Genomic DNA, 21,673 nt, shown 5'->3' on the forward strand with positions numbered 1-21,673 from the left:
CAAACAACTTGGGCCAAGGCTAGCCCACCCCCCCTAAGAGTGGGGGGGTGGCTTGTGGGGAAGTGCAAAGCATCCTGGGATGCTGGGGGACTGTGAATTAACTTGAATCTAGAAGGGATCTTGGACAGAAGTTCAATAAACTGATTTAACATTAATGAGTTAAGTCTGATACTACATCCATCTAGGTTTACCTTAAACCAGTTTTAGCTATTTTGAAAGCGGTTTATGTGCACTGAACTTCTGTTATGTTACAGATCTGAACCAATTTCTGATCACTTATCCTGGTTTATGTGCAACTTCTGTCCCTAGCCTATGAAAGACAGAGATATCAATATTATTTTTTGTAATGTGATATGTATCTCTGTCCACGCAGTTTCTAACTGCAGAACAAGAAATCATCCACAGACTGGATTATATTAAGTGTGATTTAAATGGGGACTATTGTTTCTTATCCCATTACCTGGATTAGCTATTGTGACTCCTTTGTTCCTAAGGGTTTGCTGCTTGCAAGTTTGCCTCTCCCAGAACTGCCCCCTCTCCCCCACACTGCCCCTCCCTTCTACAAGGTACAGAGAAGCCACTGCATGCCAGGACAAGAACCAAGGGCACCTTCACTTTCTAAGCAGTATCCATATCACTAAGTCACTCTCCTCTCTAGTTTGTGCTCCACCCTTGGCTGCCCTGTGGATCAGCTTCAGAAAAGAGATCTAGAGAGATTTATGGGCAATACCCAGCCCATGTCTGATGGTTACAGCACCTTGTTGGGGAGTGGGAGATAGAAGTGCATACCACTTTTGGTAAAGGGCAGTCTAGAACCCGGGTTTCATATTTCCTAGATGAGGGGTTGGAAACCAGTTGCCCACAGGCCAGCTCTGGCAGTGGAGGCTTTGGAAGAATTCAGCAGGTGGGGCCTTGTCTGTGCCGTGTCATGGCTGGGCAGTGGGGAGAAGTAAAACAGCCAGGCCCCAGCCCTTGGATGCAAGCTCATTCATTCTGGCCTACTGCTTGAAAATGTTGCTGACCACTGCCCTAGACAAGTACCTTAACTCTAGGCTGTTGGCTGAAAGGTGGGAAGGACAAGCAGGATCTTTTGACAAAAAGATTGCTATTTTTTCCTGCAGAAGGGTCAGGGGTGTTAGTGTTACAACACAGGCTACAGTAGAAACTCTTTATTGGTAAAAAATGCTCAAATATTATATTAGCAAAGTACCTTGTGGCAAAACATATTCCAGTGTTTGAGCACAAGAAAGCCACGTATCATGCTAAAACTTTCTTTCACTTCTGTCTTCCTTGTCAACAAAGTCAAGAAACTGCACCCCCTGGGCCCTGGAAGCAACGCACACAGGGCATGTCTACACAAGATGCTCTACTTGAGATTAGAGCTATTGTGCAGTAAGCATCACTGTCTACACGTGCAGATGCTTACTCCACAGTAATTTGCTCTACTCGTGAGAAAATTTGCTACCTGTAAATACAAGTAGCAAATTACTCTTGATTACTTACTATGCAGTATGGCACACGTAGATGGTTGACTGGGAGCAAATGTGCTCCCAGTCAGCTGGGCAGCAGGGGGTGAGAGATTGCTCCTGGAAGCTGCTTGCTGCTAGGGCAGGATCCACCATTTGAGCCTAAATGAGGACACTGTCCCCCTGCCCTAGCAGTAGGGAGCTCCCACCCCCACCTTCCAAATCGTGATCAGGGAGTGGGGGCTGGGAGATACTTATCGTGTGGGGGATAAATCAAACAATTTATTGCATCCATAGATGCTTCTCAAGTAAATCTGAGAATGTCATCCTCCCACTGTACTCAGCCTTGGTGAGGTCGCAGCTGGAGTACTGCATCTAATTCTGGGCTCCACAATTCAAGAAGGATGTCGAGAAGCTTGAGAGAGTCCAGAGGAGAGCCACACACATGATCAGAGGGCAAGAGAATAGGCTTTATTAAGAGAGGCTGCGAGCCATGGGACTCCTCAGCCTGGAAAAGTGCAGGCTCAGGGGGGACCAGGGGCTGCCGGTAAGTACATAAGGTGTGTGCATCAGGATCTGGGGGAACATCTGTTCACCTGAGTGCCCCAGGGATAACAAGGACCAACAGTCATAAAATCTTCCAAGACCGTTTTATGCTGGACATAAGGAAAAATTTCTTTACTGTCTGAACCCCCAAGGCCTGGAATAGACTCCCTCCAGAAGTGGTGCAGGCCCCTACTCTGGACTCATTCAAGAAACGTTTGGATGTTTATCTTGCTGGATCCTTTGACCCTAGCTGACTTCCTGCCCCTGGGGCAGGAGGCTGGACTTGATGATCTTCAAGTCCCTTCCAGCCCTAACATCTATGAAATCTGTGAAATTTATTAAATCTCCCAACCTGGGCCCTGATGTTCCAGCCCCTGCCAGGAGACAGCTGTCTTCTGAACCTGTGCTCCTTGTCAGCTCCTAAGCTAGCACCCTTGGCTGCTGCAGGGGCCCAGTGCAGGGCCGCATCCCTGTACATGTGGACACATGCCCAGAACAGTTTACTCTAGAATAGTTTACTTTAGAGTAAACTGATCTGGCATTATTTCACACACAGATGCGCCAACAGTGATTAAGTCTCCTTTTTCCTTTTAAGGAGACCACTTGGAGCCTCATATCACATTTTAATTACTCTTCTGAGAATATCTCAAGCCTATCGTACTCTTTTCTACATGCTTAACAAGCTTCATATTGAAGCTGCTTGGGTTTCTTGCCCCCACTACCTTGTCCAGAAGGTCATTTCAGAAGTTCACCATTTTGATGGTTAGAAACCTTCTTCTAACTTCCATTCTAAATTTATTAATTTATGAGTATGTATTCATTTGATCTTGTACAACATTATCTTTTATCTTCTTCCCTGGTATTCACCTCCTGAACGCGTTCATAAAAGTAATCATCTCTGCCTTTGTTAACTAAGCCAGGGCTGTCCAACTTCTAAGCAGCTGGGGGCTGAATTCTCTGCAAGCCACATCAGCAGGGGCCACACCAGTGTAAGGCACGGGCCTCTAGGCCACATGCTGCACAGATGCCCTGCACCACTACTGTACCATGCACCTGTGCCCCCCACTGCACTGTTGCCCTGCCCCACCACCACTGTGCCACAAGTTTGCGTGGACCTTCCCCCCTCCCCACTGCAGCATGCATTTGCAAGGCCCCAGGCTCATCCTTATATCCCACAGCCTTGCTGAGCTGCACTGCCCATCCTCTGGGGCAGGGACAGACAGCAAAAGCTGGGGGAGAGTGGGGAAGCCTGGGGTGATAGGGGAAGTGGCAGCTGGGCAGGAGCCCAGGGGCTGCAATTTAATCTCTCATGGGCTACATGCAAGTTGGACAACCCTTAGCTAAGCTAAACAAACCAGAGTCTTTTAATTTCTTCTTACAAAGCAGAATATCCATTCTCCTAACAATCCAGCCAGCCCAGGAAATTCATGACAGCCCCTTGTAGGAGGCAGCGTTTTCTACCATATGGACTGAGAAAGGTGGAACTATGGTTTCCCATACTGCATATATCTTCCTATTCACTTGCTTGTAGGGGAAACATCAGCTGTTCAACAACTGAACACATCTGGAAGACGAGAGTTGGTAGCTTAGTACCCATAAAATAGGTGGGTGGGGGAAAGAAATCTTTATTTCTGTAATCTGTCCTGAATGGTCATACTAGGGCTAGGCACAATCCAGATCTTTGTAAGGAGGAAGGTATTAATACTGTTTTATAATATTTTCCTTACAGAATATTTTCCAAAAAGGTTTCCTTGTCAAAAACATGCTGTGGGTTTCCATCCAACTTTTTTCAGAGCTCTTTTGTTCTCAGTCACTAAAACAGTCTTTATTTTTGTTTTAAGTTTAAACTAAAGTCCCAGAAATACCAGTACTATTAAGTACAACTAGAAATTATATCTGTCCTCCAGTGTGGATTATTTAAAACAGGAATCCATAACCAATAACTTTGGGATGATAATACTTTTGAAATATTAATGTTTATGGCATTTAAAGGCACACTGACACACAGAGTATATGTACATAAGGCTAAAGGCTTAATTAATACCTTGATAATACATGAAGAGAACAATACACAGCATGAATCAGAAGGTGGCTGGCCCAGAACTAGAAAAAAGGTTGCAGAACTAGAAAAAAAGTTAAAGAAAATTCTTGTCCTATTCCCCTAGCACCATGATATTACATGTTGCAGAAAGCTTATAGTACAGAGGTGCTAAAGACACTCTCAGGGACCCAGAGGGACAGACTTCCATCTTCAGCTCCCTCTGTGCAAAAATGAAGTTGATTTCCTACCTATAGGGACTTTTTACCATCCTGTACCATTTACACTTTTCCCAGAGCCTGATGAAGGAACTTTGATCCCAAAAGCTTGCCATTTTCCAGTTGATCTAATAAAAGGTATCATTTTGGAACAAAGACCTCTAGTTTTTTGTATGTCTGAGGTGCTAAAAAGGCATTTTCCTTTCCCTGTGTTTCAGATTTTTGTAAGTGCAGTGACCATACTGTCTATAAGACCCTATACATAGGCAGAAGAAGACCCTAGATACAGTCAGACAGACATAAAATATGAGGCATGCACAGACTGCAGGAGGTCTGAAAGAGAATGAAGAGGTAAAGGGCCAGATCTACTAGGCTGAAAAAGTTAATTGATTTGACCTAAAATGCTAGCAGGGAGCTTTATAGAGCCAGAGATACTAGCATTCTGCAAAAAAAAAATTTGTGCTAATTTTTGCCTGATTTTTGAACAGCTGTTAAATTTAATGATGTTGTGTGCAGTGTACACAAATCATTAAAAATCATGAATGTTCATAGGCATAGATTATACACATTTTCTAATTTATAAAGCAGTGTAGTTCCAAAACAATCCAGCAGGGGCCAGAATCTACATATTAAATCACAACTCAAAATTCCATTGCGGAAATACTTTGTCAGACGGATATACACATTGTTAGCTTGAAAAAGTAATTTTACACACACTTATTTCTAAAAATTCAAACAGTTTTAATTCCGCAAGGAATAATACTTTTGCAATACAACTCCAATCAGGTAAAATGATAACTTTGTAGAATTTAAGGTTGCTCACCAATCATATAAAAGTTACATAAATAATAAGAGGCTGAAGAATAAGCCATTAACAGTAACATAATTAGATGAACCGGATATCAGCATAGTAATTTTGTGGTTTTTAGAACTACAGTTTCACAGAATTCTAAGATGAATTATAACCCAGTTGCAAAATCTGAATTTTCACTGAATTTTACACATGACTGCAATGGAGCCAGGAGGCACTGGATCTTTGGTGCATGCAGGATGGTTTCTGTTTTAAAAGATTTGCCCACCATTCAATCACCTAGTTAGCTGCTTGTTTAAGAAACGGTAGGTGACAAAGCCTAGGGCAATGGTCCTCAATCAAGGGGCCACCGGACCCTGGGGTGCCCTGAGATCCTTTCAAGGGTGTTGTGGGGTGTCATACAATATTAGCAGAGCTAAGATAAATCCAAAGATTTGAAGTAGGAATCCATATTGTTAAAAGCAAACATTCTGATCTGTTGTGGTCTTTGAGTTCTTTGCAACAGAAGAAATGCTCTATTATTTTTTCTATAGTCAAAACATGAAAACTAAGAGCTGGCAATTCCCCAGGAATGCCTTGAGTCTAAAATGGTTGAGAACCACTGCCCTAGACAAACAGATTTTGGGTGTGTACTTAGCTCTGGGACTTGGCAAGGAGATTGCTGTGTGACATCTACTTACAATATCCATGCCTCTCCTTCTAGCAACAGTTTTGAGATATTTTTTCAACTATTGCAATTTATATTGAAATAGGATCTCAGGATTCCGCATGTAAATACAGGAAACCAGGCAGATATTACTCTAATGAAGAGATCTAATAAAATGTAAAACAGAAGAAAAAGACTCTAAATATGGTCCAACAGACATATAACAGTGTTCTATTAGCTATCACCGAGACAAGCTCAGGATAAGAACCTGAATAGAACTCCAAAATTCTCCAAAATTAATAGAATTGTCTCCTTTCTCTTATCTATATATCTATATATATAGATATATATATAATTTTAAAAATCCTATGGCATTCTATAGCAGAAATAAACTTCTAAAATTTTTGTAGTACTATTATGTAAAGATAAAGCCACTTTGGACAAAATAGATGCCGACATCAATGATGCAAATAATGGAACGTGGAGGAGAAATGAGATGGGCTCATGGACTCCTAAAAAATTCAGCACCATACTTGCAGCCCAGATAGAAAAATATGGTGTGATTTTAAGGTGAGAAGCCCCAGGACAATTCAGCTCTGGTGGCTTAAGGTACAGTAACCTCTCTCTGAGATGCAGGAAGTCTTGGAATAGTCACAACTTTCCCACTTCTGCTCAACTTATGACATGCCCCATACATGAGGGCAGAGCTAGCCAACCTGTAGCATAAGTGTCACAAGTGGCATGGGCAGTCTCCGTGTGCAGCATGTAGCAGACTGGGGAGGAGACAGGCAGCACAGCAGCAGACAGGAAGCAGAAAACAGAGCAGCAGATCAAGCCAGGGAGCACAGGGCAAGGTACAGAAAGCAGAGCAGTAGGTCAATCAAGGAGCATAGGGCAGAAAGCAGAGAAGCAGGTCAGGCAGAGAACACAGGGCAGAAGGCAGAGCAGCAAATCGCACAAAATTTGTCCCCCACTGCACCAGGGTTTGTAAGAAGAGAGGCAGTGTTATGGCAGTCTTCTTCGGGCCAGGGGAATCCTTCCCTAACCAGTTACACAACCTTTAGGTGACCCATGTAAAAAGGTGAATTGGGGGTAGGGTCTTACTGTCCTACAAACTCCATTCATCATGCAAGGGCCAACAAGTTAGTGCAAGCCCATTTGAACCACAATAAGATATACTATGATTTACTTTAAAATGGCTATACTGGAACAGGCAGATTAATAGATTTAATTCACAGATCTTTAATCTCAATCTCCTTTCATTTGTATGTTCCTATTGTTATATGAAAAGGAAATGTATTTTCCAGTATCTGAAACTTAAAACTGCTAAACACAAGCTTAATGTATTCCTTTCGAAATAAGCAAACGCAGTTATCAGCCTCCTTCCCAAACCCAAAATGACAACAGCTTCCTATAGCTGATGAGGTAGCATGATATTTAGGAGACATTTCTGAATGCAGTTGTGTCACTTACTTTTTGCTGGAAAAGGTACAACTGAGGACATACAGATCAATTCAGTTTTCTTTGCTTCTTGCCATACAGCTGAAATTTGAGACACTAGGTAATGATTTGTTAAGTCATGGTTTGGTTCCTTAGTAGTATCTTTCAATATGTGGGTCACAATCATCTTGCAATATTTGCATTTTAATTTATGGTTTGTAAATGAAGCTATGTTTTCATGACTTATTGTGGAAACAATTCTTTAAAGAAGACTTAGGGATAGAATGCTTATCTCTTATATTGTGGCAGTATCTATACAAGATGCTATTGCGCAGTAGCGTTGGGGGGGAGGCACTAATTGTGGCACGACACTACTATGCAGTAGTAATGAGCTACTGTGCAGCAGCATCAGAAAAAACTGGGGATGCTACTGAGCAGTAATGCTGGTTAGTGTGCAATCATTTAGTACTTGGTTATGCAAGTACTAACACACTGTGCAGTAACAACTGTGCAGTCTGCTGTCCATGTAGACGCAACCTGTAAATCAAGAACAAACTCTACTGTAAGCACCTAATTTATTCAGGTGTAGTTTAAAATCAGACCCTTACCCTTGGTTTTTTTTCTTTTATATACCGTATTACCCAAATCCAAAATGATTTTGAATTTAAGATGACCCTCATAGTTAGATTATATTAATAGAAAATTTATAAAGTAGTTGCTATTTTTCATGTCTAGAATCTATTAGAGGGTTTTCTTAAATGTGTCCCTCCCACCATTGCGACAGGGAAAGCAGCAACAGGGAAAGCACTGGCAGAGAGGGGCAGGTGGCCATACCCTACCCCTTACCCTCCCTTACCCCCCCCCCATTTGGCCCCCTTGCTCCTCAATCCTCTGGAACCTGTGCCTGCTCCCCTGCTGTCTGCCCCTCTGCCACTTGTCCCCTGGTGTCTGCCTTCTCTGGCCAGGCAGAAACAATGGCAGCAATTTGGGGCCATACCTGGGCTAGAAACAAAGGTAAGTGGTGGGAGAGCTGGGCAAGGGACCTGGGGGCAGGTGGGGCAGGCTCAACAGTCTCCACCCCACCCCACCATCCCCTCCAAGTTGCACACCACAGGTCTGACCCATGCACCTCCCAATGCCACCACATGATGTCCCCCATACTCCCTGCACCACCCAAACCGCTCACCTTGGGACAGGCAGCAGCTTAGCTCTGGCTTTAGCCCCAGACCTGGAGCTGGGTCTGCAGCACGCGCTTGCCCTGGGCTGGTACTCAAAACTAAGACAAGGCCTTTTCTCCCCATGTTGACTAGTGGGGGAAACCTTGTCTTTGATTGGAGTAAATACAGTAATTGTAGCATTAGTAATGGGCTTTTTAATTATATTATTTCACACACAAACATCTCCCCCCACCAATGATTACTCCAATGTCACGTCTCTTGTTTTTGGAGTGAGAGGGCTCTGTCAGTTCAGAGGCTACTTCAGTATATTTGTTTTCATGATGGTGAAGCCAGAACATTTAGGGAGGTTTCTGAAACAAGATTCAACACAGTGGCCATGTCTACATGTGCATTTACTGTGCAGTAACTTGTGTGTGCCCGTACTATGCAGTAATGTTGTTACTGTGCAGTAATGCTGCACATGTAGATGTGCCCAGTATGGTCAATGTTTGCAATATTATTCTGAATCCTTCAACATTTGGAGAGTTTTCTTAATACTCCAGCCCATAAATGAAGTATGTGTGAAAATGCCTGTTTCATTTTTTAGAAAAAGTTCCTCAGGGTTTCAGAGGAAAGACTGAAAACAGTAAGCCCAAAGAATAAAATAAACACAAAGAAGTTATTTTTTATTTTTAAAATCTAATGACTTTAAGACAAACTTGTGATTCTGAGGGCCTGACTACTGATTTTTGAATGATTAGGGTTAGGAATATAAGATCTTTCAGTATCCATTAATAGTTTTGTGGAAAGAAAGCAGAGTAAATTGTCCCAGGCATAGTCATACTTTCTTGCTTCTCATTAAGGAATAAGATTCCATGTTGACAGCCAAAGGGGCAAAAAGGGCCCTCATGCAAATTCAATTCAACAAGATTTGTTTGGGTTTTTTAAAATATATTTTTCAATACCTTTAGTCTTCTGCAGAGATCTTCCTTGGATCAGTGTGTGTAGTGTACTGAAAACAAATCATGTGTTGGCCACATAGCAATTTCCATCTTTGTAGGAACTACTTTTCATGTAATTTCTAATAAAAAAACCTAAGCACAGAGACAAAGATTCATATTTTCTTGGTTTTAAGGAAATGAGTTCCTTCAAATCTGTGTGGTCAAAAGACAATGTTGCTTTTGGAAATGTGTTGGCAAGCCATACGAGGAAAGGCTGAGGGACCTGGGAGTCTTCAGCCTGGAAAAGAGAAGGCTGAGAGGGGACCTTGTAGCAGCTTACCGCTACATCAGGGGAATACGCCAAGGGCTTGGTAAACAACTAACTGTTCACCAGGGCACCTTGGGGAAAACCAGGAGTAATGGTCACAGACTCTTGGAAAACCGTTTCAGGCTCAACATTAGGAAAAACTTCTTCACAGTTAGGATGCTCGAGCTGTGGAATCAGCTCCTTCCTGAGGTGGTGCAATTGCCTGCCCTGGAAATCTTCAAGAGGAGACTGGATGGTCACCTTACTGGGATCCCAGTTCTCTTTCCTGCCGAGTGCAGGGGGCTGGACCCAATGATTTTCTGAGGTCCCTTCCAGCCTTACAATCTATGAATCTATGAATACTAGATGTTTTTATTGTTTTCTTTGGCAGTTAACCCATTTTACCCTTTGAGCTGTCATTGATATATCTCACTTCTAAATGACAAGTAGGGATGAATAGTTCACAGAAATACAGTCTTTTCTATTACTAGATGAGTCAGCTGACAGCAACTAGAAGATCTTTGTTGGTTGACCCTTCCTTCAGAATTCTCCAGGATTGCATGATATAAATAAGAGAGGACTTTGGTCCACCATTTGCAAGGAAGTGTTTCATTAAGGGGCAGAGGATGGTTGGTTCTTTGCAATACCCTAGAGGTAGGACAACAGAATGGAAAGAATTCTTCCACTTTTTATGTACCAGCTCAAAGGCCAGGAGCAAATTCTGATTTACACCAATTTTTGTTTAAAATGCTGAGCAGCTAAAAGTTATAGGAATTCAGAAAAAATAATTTTAGCATTTTCCTAGTTATAAAAGAGGGAGGAGGGTCACTGGAGTCTGAAATGGGTCTAGTGTTTTTCTAAAGTATATTTTACCAGAAAGATGTACTAATGCTTGCAACATACTAGCTTTTTGAGATTGCATAGTAGTCTCAGGACCTATATTTAAAATACCTACTTGTTGCAGCCATCACAGTAAATCCTTGTAAATGCATATTTAAACTAATGTATATTAGAAAATTCACATTCTGTCCTGACTTACAACTCCAATGAAGTATAATATCACAAATAAGTCATGTATATTAACACAAATAGAAATATCTGTGCTGATATCAGTGAGATTCTCTTGGTGTAAAAGTGTCATATATGAGATCCAAATCAAGCCCAGAGAGTGGAAGCAAAACAGAACATGTAGTTTACTTCAACACAGGTTTTGCCTAAACCAGGGCAGCAGAATCTGGCCTCCAATCTACAAGTTTAGATACAGAGAGACTAATTAATAATGCTTTATTATATCAGTTTTCTATCAATGTAATCCCAAGAATTTACACTGATGTAAATTGGGAGTAATACAGGGGAAGTGAGATCAGTATCACACTCAGTTCAGTCAGGCAATGAACTATATCTTGAAAAAGATATAACATGGATAAGCAGACTGTTAAAGAACCTGTTGGATCTCATGTTCAATATCACGTCATACTGTGTACTATTTTTGTCCCTAACTGAACACAAACAAAAGAAAATTGCATTATACTTACATTTTTACACAGTAAAAATAAAGCAAGGAATCTCAAAGGTGATCCATTCTTAACTCAGATCTGATAATCCAGGTATTGCATACACATTGGTGTATTGTGCAGTTTGTGTATGCTACAACATGTAGGCATTAGTGTAAGTTAAAAACAGAATGTGAAAAGTAAATATGAATTTCATACTCTTTGCTAGCATGCATTAAAATGTTTGTTACATGTCAACAACCTTTCACAAGCAGTGCAGCGTACTTAAATGAATGTGGTGTACTTAGAGGTGCATTTTCACACAACTATGCATCTTACTTCCACTTAAACTTTTTGTTAAATAGAAACAAGGCCAGCAAATAGGGGCACACAAAAAACCATTTTTATAAAATCTAAGATTATGTCTTTGAAATATGGACTATAGCATTGTAACCATCTGCAAATACAATGCAGAAACACAGAGCTACCACCTGAGAAATCATAACTAAGAAAACTTTTGAACAGAAAGGATAATGTTAGTAAACCCTATGTACAGATGTAAAGATGGAACAAGAATTTATCCATGATATCCATAGTATGCATCACAGACATTTAAATACTGTAGTAAGTACTGTTAGTAGCAAGCACCGGTATTGTATAAAACACGCCAAAATAATTTGATATACTATTAGTCAGAGTGAATGTTATGTCCAGAGCAATATCTAATCACAATCTAATATTTTATATTAAATAACTCCCAAGATTTAATTTATTTTAGAGGATTCTGCTGAACCACGATAGTATTAAGAAATAAAAATTATTAACATTTTGCTTAATTAAGGCATAGTATATACAATGCAAAACAGGACCTGTTGCATTAATTTTATATACAGAAAGAATAACTGAACAGGAAGCCATGCATATATCTGGAAAGCATGTATATCAGAAGCATTTGTTAATTACAAATATCACTTAAAATTCTTAATTTAACTCTCTCTCCACTGGTTCCCAAGACACAAAAATATATAAGAAACTTTTATTTATTTAATTATTTATGCATATAAGCTGGTGCTGTAAATATATGCCTAATGTATTTAGGAAGTATTTTCCCATATATGTAGCGACAATCTTTCTGTTTTAAAAAATATGCTTTTTTTAAATGGAAAAATATTGATGAGTTTTAGCAATTATAGAGTTATATGAATTGATTAATAATTAATACAAGATAGAACTAACACATATTTAAGCATGATAGTACTTTCACTACTGCTGTCCATATTTTTGGAAATATATCTTCTCAGTACATGAAGAGATATGCTCTATGGAGTGTCCAGATAAATCAGTTCACCCTTAGCTGTAACAAGATGCTGTCTAGTGACGTGTGACAGACAGGGCTTTAACCTCTGACAGCTAGATTCATTGTTGGTAAAACAACCAATCATTGGTTTTGACGACACAGATCTAATCAAAGTTGGAGTATAAAAGCCCCCTTGAAATATGTAAGATTCACCAGTGTGGCGAGTTGTCTCAGCTTGTACTTGCCTATAGGCATCTATTTAATACCAAAAGAAGAAAAAAGAAAGATAGGAAAGAAAAAGACTGCACTGAATGTAAGATCATGCAAAAGCTACCAGTCTGTGGCTATATTTACCTGTTCATGCTGATTATACTTGATCCAGTGGATCTTAATGATAGTAGTCAGCCAAAAGAGAATGAAGAAAAAGATGGACTATGCAATGCATGTACATGGAGGCAAAATACAAAATCTTCCAGAATAGAAGCCATAAAAATTCAGATCCTCAGCAAACTGCGTCTTGAACAAGCTCCTAACATTAGCAGGGATGTTATAAGACAACTTTTACCCAAAGCTCCTCCACTTCAGGAACTGATTGATCAGTATGACGTCCAGAGAGATGACAGCAGTGAAGGTTCTCTGGAAGATGATGATTATCATGCTACAACTGAAACTATTATTACAATGCCTACAGAGTGTAAGTAGTCCTGCTACTTTAATATCACACTTCTACTGACAAGCAGTTGTCCTAGTGCTTAAGAGCAACAGAACTCCTCAGTCTCTCCTAACAGGCTGCTGACTGAACTATGTAAGAGGGAGGGAGAAGAACTTTTTTTTTTTTTTTTTAAGAATTTGAGTCAGGATCCAAGGACCATATTGTGATCTTTTGTTTTACAGTATTATTTTTCTGTTCCTCGTAGCATGTACAGCAATAGCCCATAAAGTCTTGCCAATTGCCTTAGATAGCTAAATGAGATTTGCAGTTCACTGACCTCAGTATTTGCAGTATTCCAGGCATTTCCTACAGTAAATATAGAGAAATACAAGGAAATAAGTGAAATAAGGAGGCAGCTATATTTCTCTTAGCAAGGTTTCACAGGCAACCACTCTTTAAAAAGAGTGAAAAATCTGACAAACATGTCAGCTAAAATGTTAGAACCACTTAACTATTATACAAAGATAGCAAGTGCAAGTACAGGGTTAAAGACTTGTTTCCTTCACTGATATTTTAAGCTAACACAATACAGTTAATAGTAATTAAAAATGATATATTTAAATTAAGCATATGTATTATAGGTTACATTCAGTATGTCCATGTATTATTAACTCCAGTAGTTGGTTCAGGAAAGAATGAAGGCATTTACTGAATGAGCAGATTCTTAGTTATCTTCTGAGTGCTAAACATCTGCCATGACTCCTATCAAGTATCTTTTGCACAGCTAATACTATAGTATCTTATGTTCTTCATCAGCTAAAGTATCTGGCTATGGCAGCTGCTTTTCAAAATAACACTTATGAATATGATGACAAAAGGTAAAAAGAAGACAGGGCATATAAGGCATAGATTTGTTACTAGTAACAGATATATGGTGCACACACCTCACAGGATAATGTTAGCTGCTGTAACTAATACACATATACATTTATAAAATTAACACTGAATAAGAAAAGCTTTAGCTAAATTTATGGATACTGTATAACCAAGCTGAATGTGTAATGGTAGCTTGATCTCGATGCTTCAGGTAAGGGTTAACCGCCACTTATATTTCAGCCTACAATTTCCAAGGGACTTATACCTTTTTTTCACCAATCCATGACTAAATTCATCTTTGCCTAGCGAAGAAAAATTAAGATCTGTTTATTTGTCATTGCACTATTCACTCTGTAAGTTTAATAGGCAAAATAAAAAAAATATTACTTTGGCCATATAGAGACGATCACAGATGTGTGGTATGTGGTGCCGCAGACCCACCTGCAGCACAACACACTGCACATGCAGGCATTCCCCACGCTGTAGTGCAGAGGGTCTTCTGAGCTAGGAGATCCTGGGGTCAAAAAAAACCCATGCTGAAAAAAACAGGATGGCGCATGTGGCAGCAGCCTGTACTGCCCAAAACTGGAGCCCAGATGACCAGAGCCACGCTTCAACTTCCAGCCAGGCTTCCTGCTGCAGCTGCAGCCCCAGAAGGCCCCCAGGGCCCAGGTAAGGGTGCTGGGGCCAACACAGTTGCTGGCCTCAACCTCCCCTACACCTGGGGTAATCTGCCATGCACCAGAGCAAGTTCCCTGGGAACAAGCAGCAGCATGTTCCCTGGGGACAAAGTGCACCGCTGGTATTTGTCCCCGAGGAAACAAATGTCAGCGCTCATCTGGATGAGCACTTTAGGTGCATTAGAGAAGCAGGTATCTTGAGAGAAAAGGTTATGAATGTTAGAGCTCTATGCTATCTGAGTGTATTATCTGATACTGTTTTTATTCTCATCATGGACAACTAAGTTTGTGTCTAGTAGATTATGTACCTGTACTGTAGGCTAAAGATTATTATATTGCAAATCACTTCCCTGTAACAGGTCAAACAAAAGAAATAAAGTTCATTTGATTCAAAATAATTTAGTAACAAAGAGCTTTATCACAGAAAAAGGGAGAGAAATTTAGGTGTAATGGTAGCTAGTCCACAGTTGCCTCTGTTTATATGATATGCAAGCACTAATGGTGTTTGCTATATTAGAACCATCCAGAAGATCACAGAAGTGCCTAGTCAACAAATATATAATTGCTGTTCTGTATGTTTTTGTAAAAATACTCCAAGAGTTGAATGCAGAAAGGTGTTAGTAGTTACCGTCTTTCTAAGGCTGAGTAGGCTGTACACTGTGTCCAGTCCCCAGGTAATTTTTGGGTGGGGGAAGGGTTTCTTCCCCAGACTGACCGGTGCAGCTGCGCAGTTAGTGTAACTACTCGTATTCCCAGACAATTCTAAGAGTATGTTTCTGCACAGTCTCTTTCTCTCTCATTCCTCATCATTTTTTAATTTTAGCCCATGTTCAGAAGTAATTCAAGTGAACAGCTTACACAGTGTAAAAGACGAAACTACATATATCCTACAATGACAAAATCTAGCTCAAAATGAGGTTATTTACAAAAGAATAATTGGATTCTTGTGATATTACAATGTTTTTAGATGGGAGAACAATGTTTCTGATGCCTGCAGTGAAATGAGGCTATCCAGTGTAAAACCCAGAAAATTCAGAAAATTTAGAGTTTATTTTATAATGAAATACATTATATACACTTTTATAATAGATATTCCATTGATAATATACCTTACTAAAATATACTTACTAAGATACTATGTGAGCTGTACATTTTTTTTCTGATTTGTTTATGCAAGTTCCTTTCTGTTTCTAGTTCAGTAATTTATTTTCTCTATTCATTTATAGCTGATTTACTTATGCAAATGGAAGGAAAACCAAAATGTTGCTTCTTTAAATTTAGCTCTAAAATACAATACAATAAAGTAGTAAAGGCCCAGTTGTGGATATACCTGAGGCCAGTCCAGAAACCTACAACAGTGTTTGTACAGATCCTGAGACTCATCAAACCCATGAAAGATGGTACAAAGTATACTGGAATTCGATCTTTGAAACTTGACATGAACCCAGGCACTGGTATTTGGCAGAGTATTGATGTGAAGACTGTGTTGCAAAATTGGCTCAAACAACCTGAATCCAATTTAGGCATTGAAATCAAAGCTTTTGATGAGAATGGACGTGATCTTGCTGTAACTTTTCCAGGACCAGGTGAAGATGGATTGGTAAGTTCTATTGGAAAAGACTCCCCTAGGGTCGTTTTTATTATTGTTTTACTAAATTGCTTAGAAAAGTTGGAAAGGTTAAATTTCAAGTTATATTTCAAGCAGGAATGGGAAGCAATTTCTGGGCATTTAAACAGAGGAAGAATAGGAGGTAGAAATACAAATCCTATTCCCAGTTCTATAGACTTACTCTCTGATCTTGACAAAATCATACAGTTTCTCCATGCCTCACTTTCTCTTTGTGTAAAACCAGCCTTCTTCATAATCAGTACTGAACTACCTACATCTTTATAAAATGATGGAAAGTATCATGCCATACATTGTGAGTTAACAGAGAAGTTCTGCTTAAAAACCAGTAACACAATATTGTTCTACATTTATAGCTACTTATACATTTATATGCTCTTAGTGCAAGAGGAGTTGAAACTACTGGATTTCATTATAAAAACATTTTTATAAAGATATAAAAATCATAAAACAGTATAACAATCTTTTTTCATTATTAAAAGATCTAGTCCTGAAAACGTAGTATTTTTTATGCCATTCAATTCTGAAAATCTTGCCCAAGACACAAAGGCCCAGATCCTCAAAATGTTTAAGTGCTCAACTCTTACTGATGTCAATGAGAGTTAAGTACTAAATAATCTTTACGAACTTAACATACACAAAATAAATTTATTTTTGTCAGAAATTTAAATGAACAAGATGAATTTGAATGTGTAGCACTTAAAAATGCTAGGAAATAATTTTTTTCTATTTGAAAAGCAGTAAACGAGCACCTGCTCCAGCAATCTGCATTAATAAAGCACTGCTTGTAACTACATTTAGACTGTAAAACAAAACACTAAAAATATTATTTTGGTCTTTCACTAGTCTGCAGTTTTGTTTTAAAAAATCTGTTTTTAATACCATTACTTTATGATTGTTGATTTTCTTTGCAATGTAACGTAATCCCATTAGTTTACAGAAAAGAAATATATTATAGAAACTTAATTCAAAATATGCTAGAAAAATAATTCTCATATTCTCGCTTAGTTGGAGTTGGCTAGTACTTTGTTGCAGCAAACACTTTTGCCATTGCCTCCTCTTGCGCATGAAACATAATCATACAACCAAAAATAAAGTAATTTGGCTCCATCACCAGCGTGCCAAATCATTCCCTCCTGCAGAAATTCATGTGGGAGAGAAACAAGCTCAAATTGTTTCAGTTCCTGGTGCAGGATTGCAAATGCCTTCCCTGCTCAATGGAGGTATTTGGAGCTGTATGCTAGGTACAAGAAGTGTGGCTTGATACTGTTTATGGCCTTTCAACTGCTTTTGAAAAGGAAGGGGAATTGCTGCTCAGGAGCACATATCAACTGTCAAAATATAACTTACATCTGCATTTTCCAGCAAGCTTCTGCTTATTGAACTAAATCCACTTATACTGCCATAATATAATTACCATCATTTGGTACCCTTATCACTATTGCCTCTCTCAACATTCGACAGTGGAACTCAAGGATCTATAGGGATCCTAGTGTTACGATCCAGGATGGTCTCCTCTAGCTGCTCTCTGAATGTCCCTGGCTACATGGTTCTCTCAGGAGCTATAATATCTTTTTCCCTTACCAAACTTATGCATAGGCTCAGTCCTGCTAGCAAAAGGATAAAGGGTGTGAAGTAGAAATAAAGCAACAGCATTGGTTTCCATCACCATACCAACAACTGTTGTCCCCAGTTATGTACGTCAGCCTGGCATTTAAACCAACTGCTTTGATTTCTGTTGCCTTCTGGCTAGTTATCAGGTCTCTCTCAAACCTAAGTAGCTTCAGTTGGATACAATTCAGCCAGAGGGTTCTTCCTGAAGACGGGGACCAGGATGTTTAAACAATCCTGACCCCACCTGCTGCAATTTTGAGAGCTTTTATTTTGTTTGCTCATTAGCTCTTTTGGAGATTACGAGAAATTCTGGTCCAGTATCCTGAACCTTGAGCAGTGACCCTCCTACCAGCTCCCAGGATGATGCAAAAATGATTTCAGAAAGACAGAGGCACAGGAATGATAGCAACTATGCAGGAAATAATAGGCAAATACTATTTGTCAGTATGAAGAAGAGGGATGATTCCTGAAAGTGGATGAAATGTAGTCAGGAAGACCTAAAAGAGGAGTAGATCATGGTGGACCAAAAGAACTCCCCTCCCCTATCTCCTGCCACAAAGCCTTTGCAAGGAATTAGAACAGTCTAGAGATCCATGCAAATTATATTTGAAAATAACAACCTTTCCATGTCCGATCTGTTGCCTATTTTACCAAATGTCTCAATAGATCCACATACATCACTTCAATCAGCAGTAATGTTTTAATTCCTTTTCTTCTCCACACAGAATCCATTTTTAGAGGTCAGAGTTTCGGACACACCAAAAAGATCCCGCAGAGATTTTGGCCTTGACTGTGACGAGCATTCCACCGAATCCCGATGTTGTCGCTACCCGCTGACTGTGGATTTTGAAGCGTTTGGATGGGACTGGATTATTGCACCAAAAAGATACAAAGCCAACTACTGCTCTGGAGAATGTGAATTTGTATTTTTACAAAAATATCCACACACCCACCTTGTACACCAAGCAAATCCAAGAGGTTCAGCAGGCCCATGCTGCACTCCTACCAAGATGTCCCCAATAAATATGCTCTATTTCAATGGAAAAGAACAAATAATATATGGAAAGATACCAGCCATGGTGGTAGATCATTGTGGGTGCTCATGAGGTCTTCATTAGATCCACTACTTTATACATTGTGAAAGCTACCAAAAAAAGTCCCGTCCCCTCAGCAATTTTTGAAACTGTGAAACGATGTACAATAGACTATAGCCTACATTCAATATACTGTACAACAAGCTATTGTACAAAACAGATTCATTACAAGACAAGCTACAGAATGTGAACTAAAAGACAATAAATGCAATGGCTGGTTTTTAACTGGCGGAAAAGAAAAGCTACAATCAAAAATCACTGGATGGCAATTTTTTTTTTATATTGTAAGGGAATCAGTTTTCAGTTATTCAGACACTAAATTCATAACCAGGTTTCAACATATGCAAGTAGAACAAAAGCAAACTCCTTGTTTCCAGAGAATGAAAGAAGGCTATAAAACATATTTCTTAGCAGCTTAATTTAATATTGTATTTACAGAAAAATATATACTGGTTACATGTAGATTTATCAGAATACTATTATTGGAATTGTCCTTAAACACTTGAATTTTTAGTGCAGAATCACAAAACTGATATGTTCAAATTCCACAAAAACAAACAAATCCAAAAACAAACACTACATACAGTGTTTCCATTCCTTTTTTGATTAGTATATTAGTAATTTATGCCAATGGTGCTATCACAGCAGGATGAGTAAAAATAAAGATGGTTATCTAGTTTAAAGAACTATTAAAATAAAAACTGAATAGATTTCGAAACACTAGTTAAACAAAATGCAGAAGACAAAAACATTTAAAACCATTAATGCTGTAGTCCAAATTATAACCTGCCTTTACAACATTACAGTTTGCACTATGATAAACCAATGCAAATAATTGGTTGCTACAAATATTGTAAAAAATATATAGACTTTGATATGATAGAATTTGTGTAATATGTGTGCATCATTATTTTGTAAATAAATGTTTCTTTTTTTAATAATTGTTGGTTTATGTTTATGTAAGAAAACTTTCAAGTTAACCTGTACTTTAGTAAAAAATCTGCTAGAAATAAAATCAAATTCTTGTATTTCAATGCAAATTACTTGTACACAAAAATGGACGTAGCAAGAAAGTAATACAGAGAGTTAAGTTTATACTGTATTTGTTTTATATGGTTTTTACATTGGTAAAATCCACTTGTAGATAAATGATGGGTGTTGACATGTTCATAATTTTTTTATGCCTAACCAGTTTCATAAAATGCCTAATTGTTCGCTTGATCAACAAATGGACTGATAAAATATACTATTAATGTTAAATACATTTACAATTATATTAAAAAACTATTTCATTAAATGCATTTTTCTTACACTTGAAAGCGCAACAAATATTATCTTTATAACTATATAGTTAACTTTGATTTCTACACATTGCTGTATATTTTCCTTGGCATAGTCACTAATAAATCAAAACTTGAAATGAGAAATCTATTTATTTCCTAAAAGGAATTCAGTTTCAGATATGGAAAATTATTAATAACAGAGGCATTGTTAAAATGATAATTTCGGCTAAACAAATTCCTTTTTGTATGGTATATTTTTGTTCTATTCTGAGTTCAATTTATCAGTTTCCTGTGCATGAAATTATAGTAAAATATCAATCTGTTTGTTTTCTTTTCCCCTGCCCGTAATAGTTCTTAATAGTAAACACCTACGTAATTTTATCAGTATTTTCTATTTAAGAGAACAATGGGTTTTTTTACTAATATTTAGGACTTGACATACTTATAGTCTAGTGTTACTGGATGATATTTATTATTGAACTGTTATGTATGCTACTAAAATTGTGCCGGAAATCTTAGGCATCTCAGACAGTTTTTCTCAAACTTAATCACCAGCATAGATTCCTATGGCTTTATGGGTAGCTTCAAATCGGTTTTCCAAAACAAAATTTGCAGTGAGCAAAACAGATCTTGTAAAACAGTTTTAAAAGCCAGAGGACTTCTGAAACTCTACAAAAAGTAGACACCCCCCTCCCCCAAAAAACCCCAAGCAAACACAAACTTATAAATTAAGAGAGACATCCTAGGTCTCTTAAAATCAATGGCACAAGTGCTGATAATTTAAGGGTGGCCAGGATTTCACCCACTGGCCTCAATTTTGTAAATACATACATAAATAAATAAGGTTATACAAGAAATGATCCCACTGAGCATTATTAGACTATTTATAATTTATGTTTTCACACTCAGGGACTTAAATGATATGAAAAATATTAAACCTTTTTGGGTATGTTTACACAGCAAATAAAAGTATGACTACATATTGAGTAGGCATAATTACACTAGCTTTAATGGTGAACTCACATAACAATAGTAATCAAGTTATAGTGACACTGATTTCAGCACTGGCTAGCAACCCACACAGGTATGTATGTAGCTTGTGCTGAAGTCTAATGTTAAAGCTTTATCGCTATTTTTACTGATGGTAGTTAGGTTAAAACTAGTGTGGGTATGACTACCTGTGTTACAATTATACATTTGCTGTGTAAACAAATCCTGTGTAAGTCAATGGGAATTTTGCTACTCATAACAATAATAGCAGTATTGGACATTTCAAATAAAAAATTTGAAGTAAGAGAAAAGAACTAATTTTATGAATTTGTTAAAAATCCTACACTGATCTGCTCTAGCTGGTTCAATGCCTTGACATTCAAGTAAGGTAAGGTATTGTTTATATACTGACCTATAACAGTTTATGTACTGACACATAAGTTGCAACATATGGAAAGTGCATAGTGTTTATGTTGTATTGAGTTTACTACCCTAGT

The 21,673-nt window shown here is 38.4% G+C and overlaps 2 protein-coding genes across 2 annotated transcripts in view; one reads left to right on the forward strand and one right to left on the reverse strand.

Annotated features, from left to right (window-relative positions):
- The window catches only part of AKAP19 (A-kinase anchoring protein 19), a 69,562-nt gene extending 56,718 nt beyond the window's left edge, over positions 1 to 12,844 (reverse strand). Inside the window, exon 1 of the mRNA XM_090045241.1 lies at positions 12,715 to 12,844. The gene's annotated coding sequence lies outside the window, so the exon portion shown is untranslated. The remainder of the gene's footprint in view (positions 1 to 12,714) is intronic.
- MSTN (myostatin) lies at positions 12,526 to 19,844 on the forward strand. The gene is made up of 3 exons (XM_090045239.1): positions 12,526 to 13,054; positions 15,795 to 16,168; positions 18,535 to 19,844. Exons 1-3 carry the CDS (start codon positions 12,682 to 12,684, stop codon positions 18,913 to 18,915), a joined length of 1,128 nt encoding a protein of 375 aa, XP_089901365.1. The 5' UTR covers positions 12,526 to 12,681; the 3' UTR covers positions 18,916 to 19,844.
- The last annotated feature ends 1,829 nt before the right edge of the window (positions 19,845 to 21,673 follow it).

Source organism: Crocodylus siamensis, chromosome 4 (genome assembly GCF_052110815.1).
Source record: "Crocodylus siamensis isolate JL-2025a chromosome 4, ASM5211081v1, whole genome shotgun sequence".
Classification (NCBI taxonomy): Eukaryota; Metazoa; Chordata; order Crocodylia; family Crocodylidae; genus Crocodylus; species Crocodylus siamensis.